This window comes from Callithrix jacchus, chromosome 1 (genome assembly GCF_049354715.1).
Source record: "Callithrix jacchus isolate 240 chromosome 1, calJac240_pri, whole genome shotgun sequence".
Lineage (NCBI taxonomy): Eukaryota > Metazoa > Chordata > Mammalia > Primates > Cebidae > Callithrix > Callithrix jacchus.
This window is the reverse complement of record NC_133502.1, coordinates 175,677,948-175,698,838: the sequence shown is the minus strand read 5'-3', so window position 1 is coordinate 175,698,838 and position 20,891 is coordinate 175,677,948. Positions and strand designations below refer to the sequence as shown.

At 41.0% G+C, this 20,891-nt stretch overlaps 1 protein-coding gene across 50 annotated transcripts in view; it reads right to left on the bottom strand.

Annotated features, from left to right (window-relative positions):
• Positions 1-20,891, bottom strand: part of RALGPS1 (Ral GEF with PH domain and SH3 binding motif 1) — a 332,381-nt gene that overhangs the window by 150,835 nt on the left and 160,655 nt on the right. For all 50 annotated transcript variants that reach the window (XM_054243919.2, XM_054243946.2, XM_078327741.1 and 47 more), the window contains one exon: positions 11,219-11,345. In XM_054243919.2, coding sequence (XP_054099894.1) covers positions 11,219-11,345 — 127 coding nt within the window. The remainder of the gene's footprint in view (positions 1-11,218; positions 11,346-20,891) is intronic.

Here is a 20,891-nt window from a genome sequence, read left to right as displayed (position 1 = left end):
CCTCCAGAGGTACGTCCATTTGGATTTATGGATTAGAATGTCTGGAAGAACACACACCCACTGCAAACACTGGCTGCCTCTGGCAAGTGGGAGAAGAAGAATGGCACATTCACTTTTTACTTTATAAAATTCTTTTATGTGAATTATGTAAAAATGATTCACATAATTTTTAACAAGCAATGTGTTACTTTTATAATTTTTAAGTTTTTAAAAGAATGAGTGGGCACCAAATGCCTTTCTGGATGGTCACAAAAAAGGATATATCCTGGTTTCCCCTGAGTACTCAGCAGCCCACTGTACACTCCATGAAGGAATGACAGGCTTCCTGAGAGTAACCTTCCAGGCCCTCTCAGACCCTAATCAGTCATCCCCAGGCACCCATCTGCCTTACAGAACTGCAAGAACTCTTCACCTCTCAAAGCAGCAACTACCTTCTCTAGCCTATTGAATCCCCCCACCTCAAAACTAGCTTTTGAGAGGCGTCCAGCACTTGCTGCTGCCCTAGAGGTCAATGTTACAGTTCTTTATGTATTGAGTTTTACAGCTGATTTTTTCCCAATACAGATTGGTCAACAAAGTAATAAATGTGGGGTAGTGATAAAGGTTGTGCAATGTACTTATTATCCATTGCTGTGTGACAAATTATTCCAAAACTTATCCTCTTACAATAAACATTTATTATCTTGCAGTTTCTGTGGATTGGGAATTTGGGCATCTTAGCTGCATGTCTCTGGCTAAGGTCTCTGATGAGACTTCAGTCGAGCTGTTGGCTGGGGCTGCAGTCTCATCTGAAGGCTCGCCTTTTAAGCAGAATCTTCTTCCAAACTCCCTCATGTGGTTGTTGGCAGGTCTCAATCCCATGCCACATGGGCCTCTCCACAAGACTGCCAAACAGAGAGCCGCTGGATTCCTCTAAGATGAATGATCCAAAAGAGAGTAAGAAAGGGAAAACACTCAACATAAAAGGAATAGTCTTTAATTATCTAATCTTGGAAGGGACAGCCCATTATTTCTGTCATATTTATTAGAAGCAAATCACTATATTCTGCTTAAGGGGAAGGGATTATACAAGGATATGAATACCAGGGAAGAGAAATCATTAGGGGCCATCTGCTGGGCATGGTGGCTCACGCCTGTAATACCAGCACTTTGGAAGGCCAAGGCAGACGGATCACGAGACAGGGTTCAAGACCAGCCTGGCCAATATAGTGAAACTCTGTCTCTACTAATAGTGCAAAAAATTAGCTGGGCATGGTGGCAGGCACCTGTAATCCCAGCTACTTGGAAGGCTGAGGCAGGAGAATCGCTTGAACCTGGGAGGCAGAGGTTGTAGTGAGCCGAGATTGCTCCATTGGACTCCAGCCCAGGTGACAATGCAAGACTCAGTCTCAAAAAAAAAAAAAGAAAGAAAGAAAGAAATCATTGGGGGCCATCTGAAAAGCGGTCTACTATATGAAATCTTTAGGTTCTCAGGACTATCGTCCTAACTATTCCTCTCTGCAACAATGCAAGAAGACATTCCAATGGCCCCAGGTTGGTACTGAGGATGCAGAAGCTCCCCAGTCTTTCCTTTGTCCCAATCCTTTTCTTTATTAGGGCCAGCCCAGGTACGAGGGTATAATAAGAATTTGTCAGTAGAAGGCCAGTGTCCACTCAATCCACTTGGTCCCTACCCATAAGTCAATGTGCTTCTCCAGGACCTCCCACCAGGAAGTTTCCTTGTTCCACACAGGAAGAGTCCCTACAAATACTTTCCTTCTCAGCTGTGGTTTTTCCCAGAGGTTAAAGGCCTGTTCTGGGGAACATGTGGCATATTCTGAGGTTAGTGGTTGGGGCACTGGAGTCAGACCTGGGTATAAGCACTGATCTCAACATTTACTGGTATATGAACTTTTAACATGAATCTTGTTCATATTTTGTAGCTAGGAAATAAGTTAAAAATAATGCCTCCCTCAAAGGAAGGAGTGTTGGGAGGATTAAATGAGATAATTCAGTGCAGTCACATAGTAAAACAATAAACATGACTTTTTGTAATTAGTGTTAGTTTCTAATTCAAAATACAAAAAATTCAAGGAAGTCAAAGAGGAATAGTCACCCTAATGAGTATAAAGATTCCTATCATGAAAACAGTTTTTCTTGCACAAAATGAGTTTATGTTCTTACCTTGTTTTGCAGAGTCAGACAAAACTTTTTGACCCAGAGAAAAGCTGACTGCAGATGCTCCCTTTGCCCCAGAAAGGACAAATGGGACAAGGTTCTCCCACTGTGGGCAGCAAAGCATGCAGAAAACAAGCTTTTCCCCCTAGTGCTCCTTTCTTGACCCCCACATGTTTTCCTTCCACTGTTTATTTCCATGGAGATGGAGATATTAAAAGGAGGATGCATAAGTTAAGGCTGGGTGGAACTCCAGCAGTAAGCATGAGATCTTGAGTTAAACTTGGTATCCGCCTGGGATATGATGTTGGGTAAGTCATGAGTCAAGCTGTGTTTTCTTCTTCATTGACAAAATGAGGGTTTTAATAACATCCACTGGGGCCTTTTGTAAGAAATGAGAAAGATTATGGAGTCCCAGAAAAAATATGACTTTTTAGTGAAACCCCATCTCTACTAAAAATACAAAAAATTATCCAGGCATGGTGGTGGGTGCCTGTAATCCTAGCTATTTGGGAGGCTGAGGCAGGAGAATTGCTTGAACCCAGGAGGCAGAGGTTGCAGTGAGTGAAGATTATGTCACTGCACTACAGCCTGGGCAACAAAGAGTGAAACTCCGTCTCAAAAAACAAAAACAGAAAGTGAACATTAAGGGAACAAATCCTGAGACTGCAAAAGGGAAGCATATTAGAGCCTGGGGTCAAGGGAAGCTTCTTCTTGCTTGCTGGATCCCAGAGAGGGTTGAATGCCTAGACTCAGGGAAGAAGAGATTTGTTCAAAGGATTCCTGGGCTTGGGGTAGGGAGGGCAGCAAGTTGGCCCCTGTAGCATGTGGCCAGCAGGGCAGAATAGAAAAAGGAGCATGAGCTATGGCTCCAGGGGCAGGCAGACCAGAATCCAGCCTTAAGCTTTGTGGACTGACAGACGCTTCCTTTTCCAGCTAAGGAAGGAACCCGGTTCCACACAGGTCCAGTTGGGAAAGGCAAAAGGGGACCAGTGAGAGGGCTCAGAAGTTTGTGGCCAGGCAGCTGGCTGAGGCACCAAGCAACAACCAGGATGGATCTGTGGAACAAATGAGTGTTCCTTGGGGAACCTTGGAAACCTGGGGTGGGGAAATGAAAAAAAGGCTGGATTTCCTGTATGGGGAATGGAATTTTTTCAGTTAGGCATTAAATGCTGGCTAATGTGGGGATGGCCAGTTAACACTGTTGCTAATTCTGACAAGGGAACTACTGCACCTTGATCTTGGGGTGGCATCAAGGGGGCAACAACCATCACTCAGATCCCTGTTCTGGGGAGCAGTAGCTCTGCCGCATCCTTGGCTTGATCCCTCCAGTGCTTGCTCTTTCCTCTCTGCTTTAAGGGGGCCCACAGTTCAGATGCACAAACGGATTCTCAAAACCAGAGGACAAGGACATGCTGTGTGTCTTTATCAGATATCAGGTATCACTGACAACTGTTTTAGGTCTTTCCAAGGCTTTGCTCTAAAATGAACTGCTTTTAAAGAGCCTTTCCCCTCCCTGGCAATTTCTGAAATACAGTGACTCTAATGGGCTTCTACAGGATCCCCTAACTGGCCTTCACTCCTCCAGCCTGATCTTCTCGAAGCCACTTGCTGCAGCCAAGGTGATGTGTGTTCAATGCAAATCCAACCCAGCGGGCCCTTGCTTAATACCCTTTCATGACTCCCTACTGCTCCTGGGTGGGTCAGAGCCTTGGGCTCTCCATTCCCGCCCCCCCCCCCACATCTAGGCCTTAAGCAATCTTCCCCTCCCTTCCACTGCAGCTGCTCCACATGACACCCTCCCCCTCATTCTCTTCCAGCCAGTTTTTCTAACAAACATGTTTTTCCCCACTTTAGGGTTCTTGCATAAGTTGTCATCTTTGTGTAAAATGCTTACCTCCCCACCTCTTCACCCAGCTTATTGATCCGTCAGAACTCTACTTTCCTCCAGAAAGCCCTTCCTGGTTCCCCAAGACTAGCTGGGGCCCCCTTGATTTGCTCCTTTGCCTTTTCCTTCATAATCCTCAGCTCACTTGAAGTTTCTTGTTCAGTGCTGGTGATCATGACCAGACTGTGAACTCCACAGGAGCAGGGATGGTGGGTGACTGACCTACGAAAGCACCCACTGAATATGCAGTAACTGCAGTGAGGGCACACCCACCTGGCAGAGGGGCCTGATGCCTGCAGCCCTCCGGCACAGCACATGAGTCCCTCACTCACCTTGCTGAATGGGGGGCTTTGGGGCATCAGAGTAAACACTTTTTTTGACCAATGATCATTTCTTTTTGAAAGTCCTTTCAGATATCCAACAGTTTAGCCCTGTTTGATATTTGGAAATAATTTGTCTTGGTTTTAAACTTTAGAATTTATATTTGCAAATAACTTACTTTTTGAAAATGGAAAGGTTTGCTCATTTGAAGGAATAACTTAGGTTCTAGAAATTTACTTCACATGTTAGAAGTCTGGGTAAATTCTCTAAAAATGTCTCCAAATGTTTTCTTACTTACTGGAAGTGTAAGAATACCTAATTTTTATTCCTTGCGAGATCATAATTTTCTACACTGCTATGGTTACTTTTAGAATCAGCTCTAAACCATTTAAGATTCATCACATATCCAATTTAGTTATTTCCTGAAGGAAATAATAAGTAGTAAGAACAAAACACCCCCTAAATCAATACAGCTGGTTATAAACAAATGATGTAGACATTCTTCAAAGCTCTTTGCTTGCTGTGGTTATCATTGCAATCTAAATGGGTATTTGTAAGGAGCTGCTATCAGATAAAATCAGCTCCAAATAATTGACCTATTTCTTGACACTATTTTCACACTTGGAAGTAATCTGCAACAAATTTTTTGATTCAAAGAGTCTTATTTTATAAATGTAATATATTTTTCCCGTCAGTGTTTTTAAAATTATGTTTCATCAGGAACTCACTACACCAAAGTACAGCCAACTGGCTCTAAAATTTGCATAAAGGAGTTAGAATCACACCCACACGGTTACTAACAAAGGCTAGTACTACATAAAGGCATCTTCACGTGGAGCAAAGAGACACATATGTGAGTAGTCACAGGAGCCCAGTCAGCATATAGAATCTTCCATAGAAGGTTAAAAGAATTGTTACAAAAATAAAGCTCCTCCACATTTGCTATTAGAGGCAAATAACTGCTGAAGCAGCGTTCAAGGTCTCAAGCAACAGAAGTAACAAAGCAGCTTGAAATATCTGGGACTGACCTACAGTTCCTCCCGGAAAACAGCCTCCTCTCACCCCAAGGGGGAAAAGATCTACAATGAGGACTTTGCCAGAGATAAAAACAAATGGTTTAAAATAGTTTTTCCTATGTTGTACTTTCCAGGAATTATATAACTATTCCTCTTTAAATAAATAAATCTGTCCCTGGGACAGGTTGGGTTTTCAAGAATACACAACCTGGATTTGGGTAGGGTATGTCCAAGGCAACCAGACACGAAAGTAGGTGGAACTACTAGATACCTCAAGAGGTCTTGCTTCATTCTTTTTTAAGGAAACTATGGCACCCCATGGTAAACCCTCATACACAGTCCAAGAACAAAGACCAGGTGGCAGTCACCTCCTCTTCTCTCCCTCTGACTTGTATATGTCAGGGTCGTTCTGATGCAATATGAGAAATGTAGTTCACCTGGTTTAAGGGGAGGGGAAAATAATTATAAGACTTAAGGGATAAGACCACAACAGTTTAGTTGGACTCACTTAGAATAAGAAGCAGGAAGAATGCAGGAGGATGGAGGTCTCCATGGAGGCTCTTGGGAAGCACCTGCTAAGAAGCAGCAGCTGAGACAAGGTGATCAAGGATATGGAGGGCTGAATCTGTCCAGAAACTCTGCACCCAGGCTGACCAATGCCCTTGGAAGCCCAAGACTGTACTGCTTTATGGTCCCACAATAGAGAATGTCACAAGAAAGAGTAGCAATAATTCATCCCCTTCACACAGTGTCTGATGGGGGCCACCTACACGTTATAAACAGCCAGAAGACACAGGTGGTAACCACAAGGGTGGGTAGGAAAGTAATGACCTGAATAGGGTAGGGAGTCAGGAGAGGACAGTGTCAAGAGCTTAGGGCTTATAGCCAAGCCATCTGGGCCCAGTCCTGGCTCTGTTACTTTCCAGTTATGTGACTTAGCCAACCTCTCACTGCCGCTTATTCACTGGGCTATTGTGAGCATTCAATGAAATGATGCATTCAAATGCCTAGCAAAGTGCTAGGCACAGAGAAAGCAAACAATGCCCAGCAACTCTCATGATCATCGTTATTTGAGAAAAGAGGCCATCTTTAATGATCCTGGAACGCCTCTGCTAGTGGAACCAGTGGGCTGCACTAGGCTATCCTCACCATAGTACCATGAATTCTGTCTCTCAATTGACTAGCCTCATATGTGGTAGGAAAGAACTTTGAGAGCTGTGCACAGCAATGTGCCCTCCATTTGTAGACCTGAGATGGGGATTTGCCAGTAACCAAGTAGAAAGACACTGCAGTAGAAAAGCATGACAAAAGAAAGAAATATAATTCAATTATATGGCATAAGGTGAAACAAATGTGAAAGTGGTATATTACCCTACTAAAAGGCAAGGTTTCTCATGTAGGGTCCAACTAAATGCTGTTTGCAAGAATCATGACTAAATCAAGGCAACTTAAAATATTAAAATCTCAGCTGGGTGCCATGGCTCACGCCTGTAATCCCAGCACTTTTGGGAGGCTGAGGCAGGTAGATCACCTGAGGTCAGAAGTTCAAGATCAGCCTGGCCAACATGGTGAAACCCCGTCTCTACCAAAAATATAAAACTTAGCAGCCGTGGCAGCAGGCACCTGTAATCCCAGCTACTTGGGAGGCTGAGGCAGGAGAATTGCTTGAACCTGGGAGGCGGAGGTTGCAGTGAGCCGAGACAGTGCCACTGCACTCCAGCCTGGGCAATAAGAATGAAATTGCAACTCAAAAAAATAAAATAGTAAAATCTAAACTATAGTCAAAAATTTATAAAAGAAACACAAATGAATCAAAACCACAATGAAATATCATCTTGCCTGGCCACAATGGTTATTATTAAAAAGACAAAAAGTACATGCTGGCGAGGATGTGGAGAAAAGGGAACTACACACTGCTGGTGGGCATGTGTGTTAGTACAGCCACTATGGAAAACAGTATAGAGACTGCTCAAAAAACTAAAAAGTTCCAATGTTCGACAGCAGAGTAGGGCGATTATGGTTAACAATATATTGTGTATTTTGAAGTAGCTAAAAGAGATGACTTGAAATGTTCCTGACACACAGAAATGATAAATACTCAAGGAGCTGGATACCCCCCCAAATACCCTGACTTGATTAATATACATTCTATGCATGTAACAAAATACCACGTGTCCCTAAAAACATGTCAATTATGTATCAATACAAATAATGTCTTCACTTAACAAAAAAATGCAAATGAAAAATAAAATAGATGTCACACAATTAATATCAGACAATAGAAGTAAAAGCAAGTAACAAATGGAACCAAGATAGCTTTGTATGGAGTACTTCTCAATGAATCTACAACTGTTATTAACTTCTATATACTAAATATGTAAAGCAGAAACTACGAGAAATACAAGGGAACTGTAACATATATTTCTTCCTGGATAGACCAAGTTGTCAAAATTTCATAATTTGAACATTACAATGAAATTATAAGATTAATTTGAGACATTACACCTTCTTTTCCAACATGCATCATGAAACATTATAAAAACCAATCTTATATTAAGCCATAAAACAAATCTCAAAAATTAGAGACGACAATGTTTTTAAAAACCTAAGCCATTCATAGAAGCATTATTTATAATGGTCAAAGAATGGACACAATTCAAATGTTTATCCAATAAATGAATATTGGGAGGCCAAGGCAAGCAGATTGCTAGAGCTCAGGGGTTTGAGACAAGCCTAGGCAACATGACAAAACCTCATCTCTACAAAAAATAAAAAAAAATGAGCTGGACATGTTGGTGTGTACCTGTAATCCCAGCTACTTGGGGGACTGAGGCTGGAGGATTGCTTGAACCTAGGAGTTCAAGGCTGTAGTGAGCCAAGATCATGTTACTGCACCTCAGCCTAGGCAAAACAGCCAGACCCTGTCTAAAAAAACAGATGGATAAATAAAATGTGGTGCATCTGTGTAATGGAATATTATTTGGCAATAAGAAGGAATGAAGTACTGATCATGCTCTAAAATGGAAGAACCTTGAAAACATGATGCTATGAGAAAGAAGCCAGTCATAAAGACACCATATTTTATGATTCCATTTAGAAGAAATTTCTAGAATAGGAAAACCTGTGAAGACATAAAGTAGATTAATAGTTGCCTAAGGCTGCCTTTATCACTCCATAAAGAAGCCCCACACCCATTAGCAGTCATTATCATTTCCCAGTAGGATGAGGAAATGATAATGACTGTTAGTGGGCATGGGACTTCTTTATGGAGTGATAAAAAAATGCTGTAAAAGTGATTGTGGTGATGGTTTACACAACTGTGAATGTTACTAAAAACCAGTGAATTGTACACTTTAAATGGATTATGTATTAGTTATATGTCTAGAAACTGTTTTAAAAATAAAAACAAAAGCCTAAGCCCTTGAAAATTAAAAAACCACTCTCTTAAATATTTGCAAAAAAGAAAAATTAAAACTATAGAGTATCTAAAGAATATCACTGAGACCATTACACACCAAAACATGTAGGATGCAACAAAAGCAGCAATTAGAGGAAAATTTATAGCCTTAACTGTTTTCTATAAGAAAGTAAAAAATAACATATACACAAATGAACCAATAATTCAATTCTAGTAGTTAACAGAAATGGCAAAACAACTTAAGGAAAATAGGAGAAATAAATTATAAAAGATAAACATGGAAAGTCCACATTTCATCATGTTTAAGATGTCACCTATTATCAGGTGTGTCTTTTTTTAATGTATCACTAAGAAAAACTGCTATCAACTAAACGATGTCACAATGCTTTATTATTAATTGCAAGATGTATCCCAATTTCAGAACTGTTAAAATGTGAAAAGAAAATGCACATCCCTTGATTGATAAAATATAGTAAACTAAAAAGCAGAAAGACAGTGTGACTGAAAACAAATCCAAAATTTAATATTTGGAAAGACCAACAGACAAATCTCTGACAAGGAGGTAAATTTTAAAAAAGAAAGAAAACAAAAAATACAAACTATTAGAAATACTAAAGCAAATATAGCAACATATGTATATGTGGCTTTATTTATATACTTGCATAGCAAATATATATATGGCTATATTTGCTTTAGTATTTAGTGTGTGTGTATATATATACACAGATATGTTCAAATTTATAAGAGAATACTATATCATAAAAAATTAAATAAGGAAAAAACTCTATGTTAATAATATTGAAAATTGGGATCAAATGGACAATTTTCTATTAAACAACAAATTTTCCACTAAAGAACAAATTTTCCAAGTTGGCTTTAAAAGAATTAAAAATTCTAATTAATTTTTAATTAAAAGAATTAGAAACTCAAAATAAAGAATGTTAATGAAAGAAAATTTTAAAGTTGTCAAAAATGTAACTCTAAAAAATTACATGAGATCCCCTGTAAATATCCGGAGTCACTTCTATATAATTTTGGTTTCTCTTGTTATTAAAATTATTTTAGACCATAAACGATCAAAAGATCTTTTTCATAAAATTAGCAAAACCCTGACATCCAAACTACAGGAAGTATTTTTCACCTATCAAATTGGCAAAGACAAAAAAGAAAGAAAGAAAGGAAAAAAAACCATGAAAAAGCATAGTATTCGTAATGTGGGAGAAACAGGCAATTTCATCCCCTTCTGATGAAAATAAAAATTGACACAACATCTCTAGAGTGCATTTTGGAAATACACGTGAAAAGGCACACGTTTTTGCATATGTTTTGAAGCCACGCACAGTCCTAGGAATTTATCACAAGGTAATAACCATAACTACATCTAGAAAGTTTTTGCAATAAGGATATTCATTGAGACATTTTAATAGCAAAAAATGTAGAAACACCTTAAACCAGGGGTTCCCAACTCGCTGTTAGGAACTGGGCCACACAGAAAGAGGGGAATGACAGATTAGCAAGCATTACTGCCTGAGCTCTACCCCATCAGATCAGTGGCAGCATTACATTCTCATAGAACCGCGAACCCTACTGGGAACTGCACATGTGATGGATCTAGGTTGTGTGTGTCTTATCAGAATAATTATCTGGAACAGTTTCATCCTGAAACCATTCTTCCCAACCCACCCTCCATCTTCAGAAAAACTGTCTTCCAGGAAACTGGTCCCTGGTGCCAAAAAGGTTGAGGACTGCTGCCTTAAATGGTCAATATTGGAGAGCAGATTCCAGTCTGACAAATCCATCTGACGGGACTGAGTCATAGTATCGAAAAGTAGGCAACATTTTTAAGATAAAGACACAATTTTTAGGATAGAGGAAACATATATATTTTATATATGCCCAAATGAGTAAGATATGAAGCAAGTATCTTTAGGTGAGATAACAAATGATATTAACTTTTTTCTCTTCCTAATTCCTTGCAATTAACATGCATTATTTGCTAACCAGAAAAATTAATAAGCATTACTATAATTGCATTTGTCCAAATATGAAATATACTAATAATGCCCACTGAACCAGAACAGACGGTTTGTGCCTGACATCCCCTAGTTCAGGAGGATGTGGAGGAAACAGTAAGAGTCTTATCACTGTCACTGTGACCCATCTGGGCTGCAGCCTGGGGAAGCTGGGGGATCACAGTTCTTTTATATAAAAAGCAGAACATCCCTTGTGTTATCACCCTCATCCAGGTTTCCATCCTTGGGAAGTATCAACAGCTTGTTCCAACCCAAGTACCCAACCAATTGCCTCTTTATCTATGGCCCATGTCGCTTCCTGGAAATTTCTCAAGTAGAAACTGTAAAAACAACTTATTTGGCACAGAGGAGTTTTCTTAAAAAATAATAAGCCAATTCAAACTCCTACCTAGATAGGGAATACTTGGAACCATCTTCAGGCTTCGGATATATTCTCGTGTCCGCTTGTAATTATCTTCTTTCGACATCAGGTAGTCCAATTTCTCAAAGGTAGTCTTATCTTTTCGATTCAAAAGCTAGAATGAGAAGAAAATATAGGAAAATAAATAAACCAGAAGCAGCTAAACAGAGTGGATAACTGGAAGACTAAAAGGAAGCATCCTAACTGGCACATCTATGGCGTGCCAAATCCTGGGCAGAACTAAGGATTTTAAAAGGCTGTTTCATGCATATGAGGTAGGAGGCAGGACTCGACTCCAGAGGTGGAGCTTAGATACTGGACCAATTTGAGGAATAGCTAAAGCAGGGAAAAAGCTGCTTCTTATGGAAGCAGCGTTCCATAAGACACGCCCACCAGTGTGCCATGTCAGTCTGCCATTGCCATAGTAACACCTGGGTATTACCACCCCTTTCCATGACAATGACTTGAAAGTTATCGCCCTTTTTCTAGAAATTTCTGCATAATCTGTACCTTTATTTGCATGTAATTAAAAACACATATAAATATGAACTGCCTCTGAGCTGCTACTCTAGGCACAATGCCTATGGGGTAAGCCCCACGCCACAAGGAGCAAAATCTCTGCTGCTGCTGCTGCTGTACACTGCCACTTCAATAAAAGCTGTTGTCTAACCCAACCAGCTCGCCCTTGAATCTTCTTCTGGGCAAAGCCAAGTACCCTCCAGGGCTAAGCACCAATTTTGGGGTTTGCCTGCCCTGCATCACAGAGGTGGAAAGGTTCAATCTTGTCATTTTCACAGAATCTCACACTTGGAGGCTAACCCCCAAAGCTACCTAGCCCACTGTTCTATATGATGTCAGAATCCCCCACATGACAGAAACCTTGTGGGTGCAAAGAGCCTCCAACAGCAAGGTACTGAGGTAGAAAAGCGAACTGCTCAGAGTCACCTGAAGAGTTATTTCACAGCTACACCAGGTCTCTTTCCCTGCATCCACAGCTGTTTCCTCTTTCCTCACCATCTCCATGGCTAAAAACCCCAGTAAGTTGCACACAATTAACAAGTCCATGTCGTACACACAGCCAAGCCATCACTCAAATCCAGGCTATATCCTCCACATCCCCCACAGCCCAACTGTGTCATATTTACACTGGGTATAGTAATTTTAATCAAAAGAAGACAATCTTCTTTTCCATATGCAGTCATCGAAGGGGCAGCTTAGTTAAGTTAATACAGGATGAGCAGGTATCCAGAGTCAGAGGTTAGAGAAGCAAGATCCATTGTGACTACGATCTCTGGTATGTAAAGCTGGTCACCAGGGAAACAGTGGCTCAGTGTGCATCTGGACCCTTCTCAAAAGAAAGTAACAGAAATCAGAACTCCTGGTTTTCAAGACTTTATGGTAAGGACTCAGGCTGTGGTCAGCCTGAAATTCCCAAGTCAAGGCTTAGTGCCAGAAAATGGCAACGGGGCTAACTAAACACAACAGCTTTAAGGAAAGGAGTCTAGGCAGAAAGATCAGGTTTAAAAGGAGGAGTTGGGGGAGGGGTGGCTGAGGCACAGCATGAGGCTGATGCTGGCAGCACCCCTGAGTCTAGCTGCCAGGGCCCAGTGCTTCTGGGATTGGAGGTCAATGGCTAAGTCCAAGAAGGGGAATAAACAGAAGCTCCAGGGTTGGAGTGCCCTTGGCCAAGGTGTTCAGACCTCAATGGTCTGTACAAGGACTAGAACGAGAGACCTACCATGTCCATCAGATTGATGTAGGCCAGTGTTCAAAAGCCCCATCATGCAATGGAGAGGAGTGGGACAATGACTGCCCAGCACCTGGGGAAGCCTCTCCTTACCGAAGTTCGTAAGCTTCAAAGTGCAGTTCCTGAGACCTGGGTCTGCAAATTCCAAACTCAGGCCAGGTCTGATGCATTAGAGAGCCCTAGGCTGCTTTGGGCTGGCCCTACCTGGTTCCTTCATCTTCAGCCTCTGGGGCCACAGAGGATGCAGCCATGAGACAGCCCACTTGCACAGAAGCAGTGATAGCTTACGAACTTTGATAAGAATAAGCCGAAAGGAAGGTTCTGGTGCTGAAGAAGTTGAAGAATAATAGTGAACTTTTCTCACTAGGGAATTCAGGACATATCAGTGTGGGGATGCTACACAGATGATCAGGACAATGGCTGCTTAACTGGTTTGCTAAAATGGACAGGGGAAAACACCATCTGCCACTTGCTGTTTGTAAAACACTGTAATATATAACTCATCTAATCTTCACAAAGCCCAGTGGTAAAAATGGAGCAAGGACTTTTACCTCCATTTCTAGTTCATAATCACAAGTATTAAGTAACTTTTCCAAATATCTTTGGGGAACTTGACTGAACAGAGGAGAGAGATATAGTATAGCAATGCGGTAAGTAAACAGAGACCGATAACCCAGACAAATAATAAATAAGCTCTGAGGCAGGAAGACTGCTTAAGCCCAGGAGATGGAGGCTACGGTGAGTCTTGATTGTACCACTGTACTCCAGCCTGGGTGACAGAGTGAGACCCTGTTTCTAAAATAATTATTATTACAAATGAATTGTGGGAAAAGGAAGTGTCAAGGAAAGCTATATAAAGAGGCAGTATTTGAAATGAACACTTACGGATGAGAAATTTGCCAAATGAACAATATATACTCGGACCAGAACCAGGTATCTACTTGAAAACAGCTCCATTGTAATTTGTTTTGTTTTCGTGGAAACGGAGTCGTACTCTATTGCCCAGGCTGGAGTGGAGTGGTGCAATCTCACTCACTGCAACCCTGACTCCTGGGTTCAAGAGATTATCCTGCCTCAGCCTCCCAAGTAGCTAGGATTATAGGCATGTGCCACCACACCCAGCTAATTTGTGTGTGTGTGTGTGTGTGTGTGTGTGTGTGTGTGTGTGTGTGTGTGTTTTGTTTGTTTGAGACGGAGGCTTGCTCTGTCGCCAGCCTGGAGTGCAGCAGTGCCATCTCAGCTCACTGCAATCTCCAACTCCCTGGTTCAAGTGATTCTTCTGCCTCAGCCTCCTGAGTAGCTGGGATTACAGGCACACACCACCACGCCCAGCTAATTTTTTTTCATTTGTATTTTTAGTAGAGATGAGGTTTCACCATGTTGGCCAGGATGGTCTTTATCTCTTGACCTTGTGATCCACCCACCTCAGCCTCCCAAAGTGCTGGGATTACAGGCATGAGCCACTGTACCCAGCCTAATTTTTGTATTTTCAGTATGGCTGGGGTTTTGCCATGTTGGCCAGGCTTGTCTCGAACTCCTGACCTCAGGTGATCTGTCCACCTTGGCCTCCCAAAGTGTTGGGATTACAGGTATGAGCCACCATGCCTGGCCAAAGAACTGCTTCATTGTTAAGCAGGCACTCACTTCCCTTATTCAGGTGGTCATTTTTAAATTAATGCAACCTAGAACCCCTTCTTTGGTAATGCCAGCCATCAAACAAATTTGGATGTCCTCCTCACACACACTGTGGCTGAGCCATGCTGGCTCCCAGTGTTCAGGCCACTGGTTCTCTGGTCTCAGTTAGGGGACTTCCCATGCCAGCTTACCTGCCCAGACTGTCAAGTTCCTGTATGGACAGCACCTCAGAGGTGATCAGCCTATTTTCTATGCCTCATCCCCCACTTGGCCCACACAGTCATATACACATTCAGAAGGGTTAAATCTGGTTAACTTTACACATCTGCTCCCTTTTGTGCCTACAAATGAGATTCGGACAGTATCAGATTTTTCAAGAATAGTGCATAGGTCACTAGAAGATATTAAAAAAACCCAAAACATGTATTTCCCATTATGTATTTGAAAACTGAGAATTTCCTCTAGAAAAATGAAGGAATAAGCCAAGAATAGTAAGAGATGGGAAACAGGAAATTGTAGATCCAATCCACGAGTAGGAAAGGGAGATTCTGGGATGACCAATGAACAGCAGGCCTTAAGAACAACTGGTCCACATTGGATCAGCGTGGAAGAGATGTCTCCATAGAAAAAGAAGGCTTGATAGAAAACCTGACATAATGGCACATGGAGGGGAAGAGATAGACATATTTATTATATCCAATAAAAAATAAACATAAAATAATGTTAGGATTCCTTAGATATCTGGTAGATAGGATAAGAAAAAAAGGTTTTTTTAAGGCAACTAGAAATTCCAGAAAAAATGGGTAGGCATAGTAAGCTAACACCTGTAATTTCACTACTTTGGGAGACCAGGAGTTTGATACTAGCCTGGGCAAAATAGCAAGATGCCATCTCTAAAAAAAATGTTTGTTAATTAGCTGGGCATGGTGGTGCACACTTGTAGTCCCAGCTATTCGGGAGGCTGTGGCCAGAGGATTGCGTGAGCCCAGGAGGTTCAAGGTTGCAGTGAGCTAAGAGCTATCACCTTCCAGCTTGGGCAACAGAAAGATCCTGTGAAAGAAAAACAGAAAAGACAGAAAAGCAGAAGAAAAGCAAGAGGAAGAAGGAAGAAAGGAAGAAAGGGAGAGAGGGAGGAAGGGCGGGAGAGGGAGAGAGGAAAGGAGAGAGGGAGGGGAAGAGAGAGAGAGAGAACGAGCGAGCGCGAGCGCTCAATCCAGGGAAATGACAAAATATTCAAGGAAGGACATGCTATTTATAGTTCACTGCTTGACTATATAGTGAGGCATATTTACTCATTCCTAATCATTAAAACACCAAATAGTCATTCAACAAAAGTGATTTTAGTGTAATGATGAATGTGTTTGAGGAACAAGGGAAGGTGGTTCAGGAAAACTAAACCAGCATCTACCACACAAAGAAGTCACCAGATGCTGTCTAAAGCAGATGGGTCAAGAAACTGTAGCAAAGCACATTGGTAAATACATGGCAGAAACTATGAGAAGAAGCCACTAAACTGAAAGTGGTTGCCTCTAGGGAATAACTGGGGTATGGAGAGAGAAGTGACCAGTGTTAGTTGTTTCACTAAACCTTTCAGTACTTAGTGATTTATAAAATTCATGTGCATGTAATGTTGATTAAAAAAAAATTTAGGTTTAGTTTTTTTAAATACAGGGCTTGTTTACTCAGAAAATAACAGCATTTACTCACACATTTTACATTTTCATTATAAGAACCATAAACTGCAAACCTCATATGAATCTGAGGGTCCCGTAGATTTTAGAGTTTATGGGAAGCCTCAGGAAGAAACCATCAGAACTACATACAAGAAGGTAAATTGCTTACCCAGAGTCAAATAGATACTAAAACCATTCATGTTCAAGAAAAGAGATAAGGAAGTAAGGGTAAGGGAAATTTCACTAACTATAACTTCACTTCTAGTAAAGTTTAGAGGTCTTGGGGTACCCTGAGATTTTCTTCCATAATATTGATTATGACTGTGCTTGACTGTATGATTACATTTGTGTCTCCCTCAACAAATTATGGAGTCCATGAGGAGCGTGACCCGTGCTGGCTGCATCCACCTTACTGTTCCCTGCATCTGGTATGATTCCTGGCACAGAGGAAAGAAACACTGCTGGAATATGTGCTGTATAAAAGAGAAATGAGAAAAGTAACAATAACTGAAAAACCCAATTCCTTGGAAAATTCTGAATATTCCAATAATTACTAGGCAAAAGAGCAAACAAAAGCCAAGATAATGGAATATTTACAAGCCATACATAATTAGAATACCATATATTAAACTATGTGATAAGGCCAAAAGCACATTAGGAGGAAAATTTGTGGCTTTAAACTCTATTATTAAATAAGAACTAATATAAATGAACTAAATATTCAACTCAATAAGCTAAGAAAATAGTGGGAAAATTGGAGAAATAAATCAATGGTTAAAAGTAGAAACTGGCATGTTAAAAAACAAAGCATCAAACTAAAAAAAGCTAAACATCAAACCTATAGAAATGATAACTAAACCCCAAAGCTAATTTTTATAAAATACCAATAAGATAGGTAAAATTTCTATTAAAAAGCAAAAATATATAACATAGGACTGAGAAAGGAGCTATAACCACATATGCGAAATGAACTAAATTTACAAGGTAAAAGTAAAGTCCCTGCTTATTGTGAATCATTCTTATGGTGCAATGGATAAATGGGACTCACAAACCACAAGGTCAAAAGCCAGGAAGATCACAAATCTTGGGGAAGTATCTGAAGAAGCGGGTGGCTTTTGGAAATTTCCCATTATGCTCTGAGTACCTTGTATGTGGCACTTGTATTTGATCATGAACCACCTCTCCCCTTTCTAGTAAAGCAGTTCAAATCTGGAGGTTGTCTCCATGGAGGAGAAAAAAATGTCTCCAACTTTTCTTTATGAGGACTTTGGTATTTTGCTCCCTTGCCTCAAGAGAATAATGTTTCTTGATACATGGAAATATTTTTTAGCAAAGAGCCTGTTGCTCCAAATATATTAAAATTGGCTCAAAATTCGATTTCAATTCCAGTTGATATAGAAAGAATTTTTAGGGCTGTGGATAATCTATGGACCAATGGATTCAGCAGACTAAGTATGGAATCTGGAATTTTTAAAATAGTTTTTTACTTCTTTGGATACAAAATATCCATTTCTGAAAAATAAAAACCTACAAAGTCACATACGTAATATAAAATATTAGATGTAATGGAGACTACTGTATGTAACACAAGGAAAAACTGTGGCTGAAATTTAGTGGTGTCCTGGCTAGCTGTGCATGTTTTTCTTTGACTAACTTTAAAGCTACTTTAAACCTTGTACAAACAGAAGTTAATTTGTAAAAGATACAGTAATATGGCCAGGTGCAGTGGCTCACGCCTGTAATCCCAACACTTTGGGAGGCCAAGGCAGGTGGATCACAAGGTCAGGAGTTGAAGACTAGCCTGGCCAACATAGCGAAACCCCATCTCTACTAAAAATACAAAAAATTAGCTGAAAGTGGTGACAGGTGCCTATAATTCCAGCTACTTTCAAGGCTGAGGCAGGAGAGTCACTTGAACACAGGAGGCGGAGGTTGCAGTGAGCTGAGATCGCACCACTGCACCCCATCCCAGGCAACAGTGCAAGACTCCATCTCAACAACAACAACAACAACAACAAAATATAGTAATACAAATAATTCCTGTCTACAGAAAGGCAAATTATGCCTCACAGAACGCTACTGATTATCACCCTGGGAATACTAATTAATTTCACACCAATTTTTAAAGTGATTTTAGCCTTCCTTTCCTGATTAGAAAAGTGCAGTACTCCAGGTTCTCTTTTGATACAGTTGTCATATCTTACTGGTTCTCTCATTAATCGATGAGTTAAATAAAATCTTTGACAAGTATTCATCTTATATTTATGTGAGTCATAATTTTATCTTTTTAAAAAATCATTAAACAGTTAGATGTACACACATATATATACATGTATCCAATCACATGCATATACACATACATACACAATCCTGTGATAATTTTCTCGTCTATTTCTACTTTTGTTACTTTTTAACTCCACCCACGGCAACCCCAGCAGATACTCCCACAAAGACCCAAGAGTAGAGAGGTGGGAGGTCGAGATCAGTCCCTTAATATAAGTTTGCCAAGGGCCCATTCAGGGGTCCAGATCTGGACTGGTGGTAAGCAGAGAGTCAGGCACCAAACATACATCTCCTTTATTTAACCTGGTTTAGCAAGGAAGGATCAGAAACACTAGATAGGAGAGGGCTCTCGAGGGGAAGAACAAACTCTATTACCCAGAGAAGGAACTGCAGGAAGATGTAGTCCTGAAAACAAGTCTAGAGGGATTTCAACAAGCACAGATGGGGCTGGAGAGGTCCCAAGGCCACAAAAGGCATGAGTGCAGGCCTGGAGGGGGGCACACAAGGGATGTTCAAGGAAACAGCAGTTTGGCTAAAATGGAGGTAAGTGTTGCTTTGAATAACACTAGAAAAGATGGGAGAGATGGAAACTCACCTTTTGACAATGTTTGGTTTTGACTTGGCCATTTGGATGCCATAAACATGTGAACACCATTTTGACTGCTTATTCTACTTTTCCAGATACTCCAGCTCAACTTGTAAACAGGGTGCCAATCACAAACTGCTAAGCATAAACAGTAAATACTAATCAAAAGGGAAAGAATGAGTTGATTACGGCCCTGTTTTAACAGAAAATTCCTCAGGCCAACTCTCCCATCTCTTGCACACATGACTTGGGGCTCTGAGTTGCTGTGTTGCTATTGGTAGCAGATGCACCACTGGCCACAGCTGAAAGGCTTACGGTTTGTTTTTTAGGGTCAGAAAGTAGGTATGAAATCTTTTAGTGCTTGCTGCCAATGTTGAAATGTCTCTATTATGTCCTCAGCACTGTGCAAGGCACTCAGCAGCCACCAGCTTTCATTAGGTGCCACATCCTCAATGCAAATTTGTCTCAGAAACACTCATGAGGACAGACCAATTCTCTCTCTCATTCTAGTTCAGTCTTTTTCCTTCACTCAGAGGCAACACTGAAATACAGGGTTGGAAATCCAAAGAATGAGAAAATATCATAAAACTGAAGGTGAAATGAATGCTCAAATGGCAGATCAAAAAGAAAGACTGGTATCAGAATGGTTGTATCTGAGCACCATGCTGCTCTGGAGGAGTGGTGGCACAGAGCCCCCATCCTAGCAGGGTGGATGAGGGGTTAAGGGAGAACACTAAAAATGATCTTTAACCAGGGAACCCTGAAGCTGTGTTTCGGAGCAATCACTCCAGTAGTGGTATGAAGGTAGCCCAGAGAGAGCAAGACCGGAAGCAATGAGACCAGCTGAAGAGGATGACAGTTCAGGCCGTAAATAAAGGGGCCTGTCATTACAAGGATGGCAGCCTCTGCAAATCCATTCAAGAATAGTCAAGAAGAGTTGAAAATAACAACAATAACAACAACAATAGGTAACACTTACCAAATCCTCATTGTGAGCCAGGCATCATTCTAAACATTTTTTCATGTATTTACTCATTTAATCCTCACTGTAAGAAGTAGGCCAAGGGCTCAACCCAGGTGTCTGATTTAAGAGGCCATGCTCTCAATCTCCATACCCCTTGTTTCTTGGTCTGAGGTCCCCACACCAATGCAGGTCATATGTATTCAGATCCCTTCGCTGCATGAGGTACAGACCTAGGTGACAATTTCTCATATATGAGTTTTTCTACTCATGCTCCCTTGGAGCCCTCCTAAGCTGGACAGAGACTTTTTGATGCAGCAATACCTAATGTCTCTCTGATTTCCATGGGCAGCTAAATTCCAGCACCCCATGTGTGTGCAGCCTGACTCTCCTCTCTGTGCAGGCATTACAAAACCCCAGCTCCCAGCTGCAAAGGCTTATACACAGCAGTTTTTCTGAACTCTGCTCACTGTTCTGACTCAGAGAGCACTTTATTTTTAACACATGGTGACATCCCTTTCTTGGCTTCTAATTTAGCTTTGCTTGTTGGTTTTTTTATTTGGTTGTATTTTATCCAGAATTTGTGTTTGTGTGTTTGAAGCAGGAGACTGGGAGGGAGAGGCTTATTCCTCAGTCTACCATATTGACTAAGAGCCTAAAACACAGTCTGTTAAGAGAGTCTTCTGGCACTCACCATCATCTTCCTGGAAACCAAAGTTTGACTTTAGACATGCCAAGTGTGAGCTGTCAAAGGAACATGCAAGATGAGGGCTCTA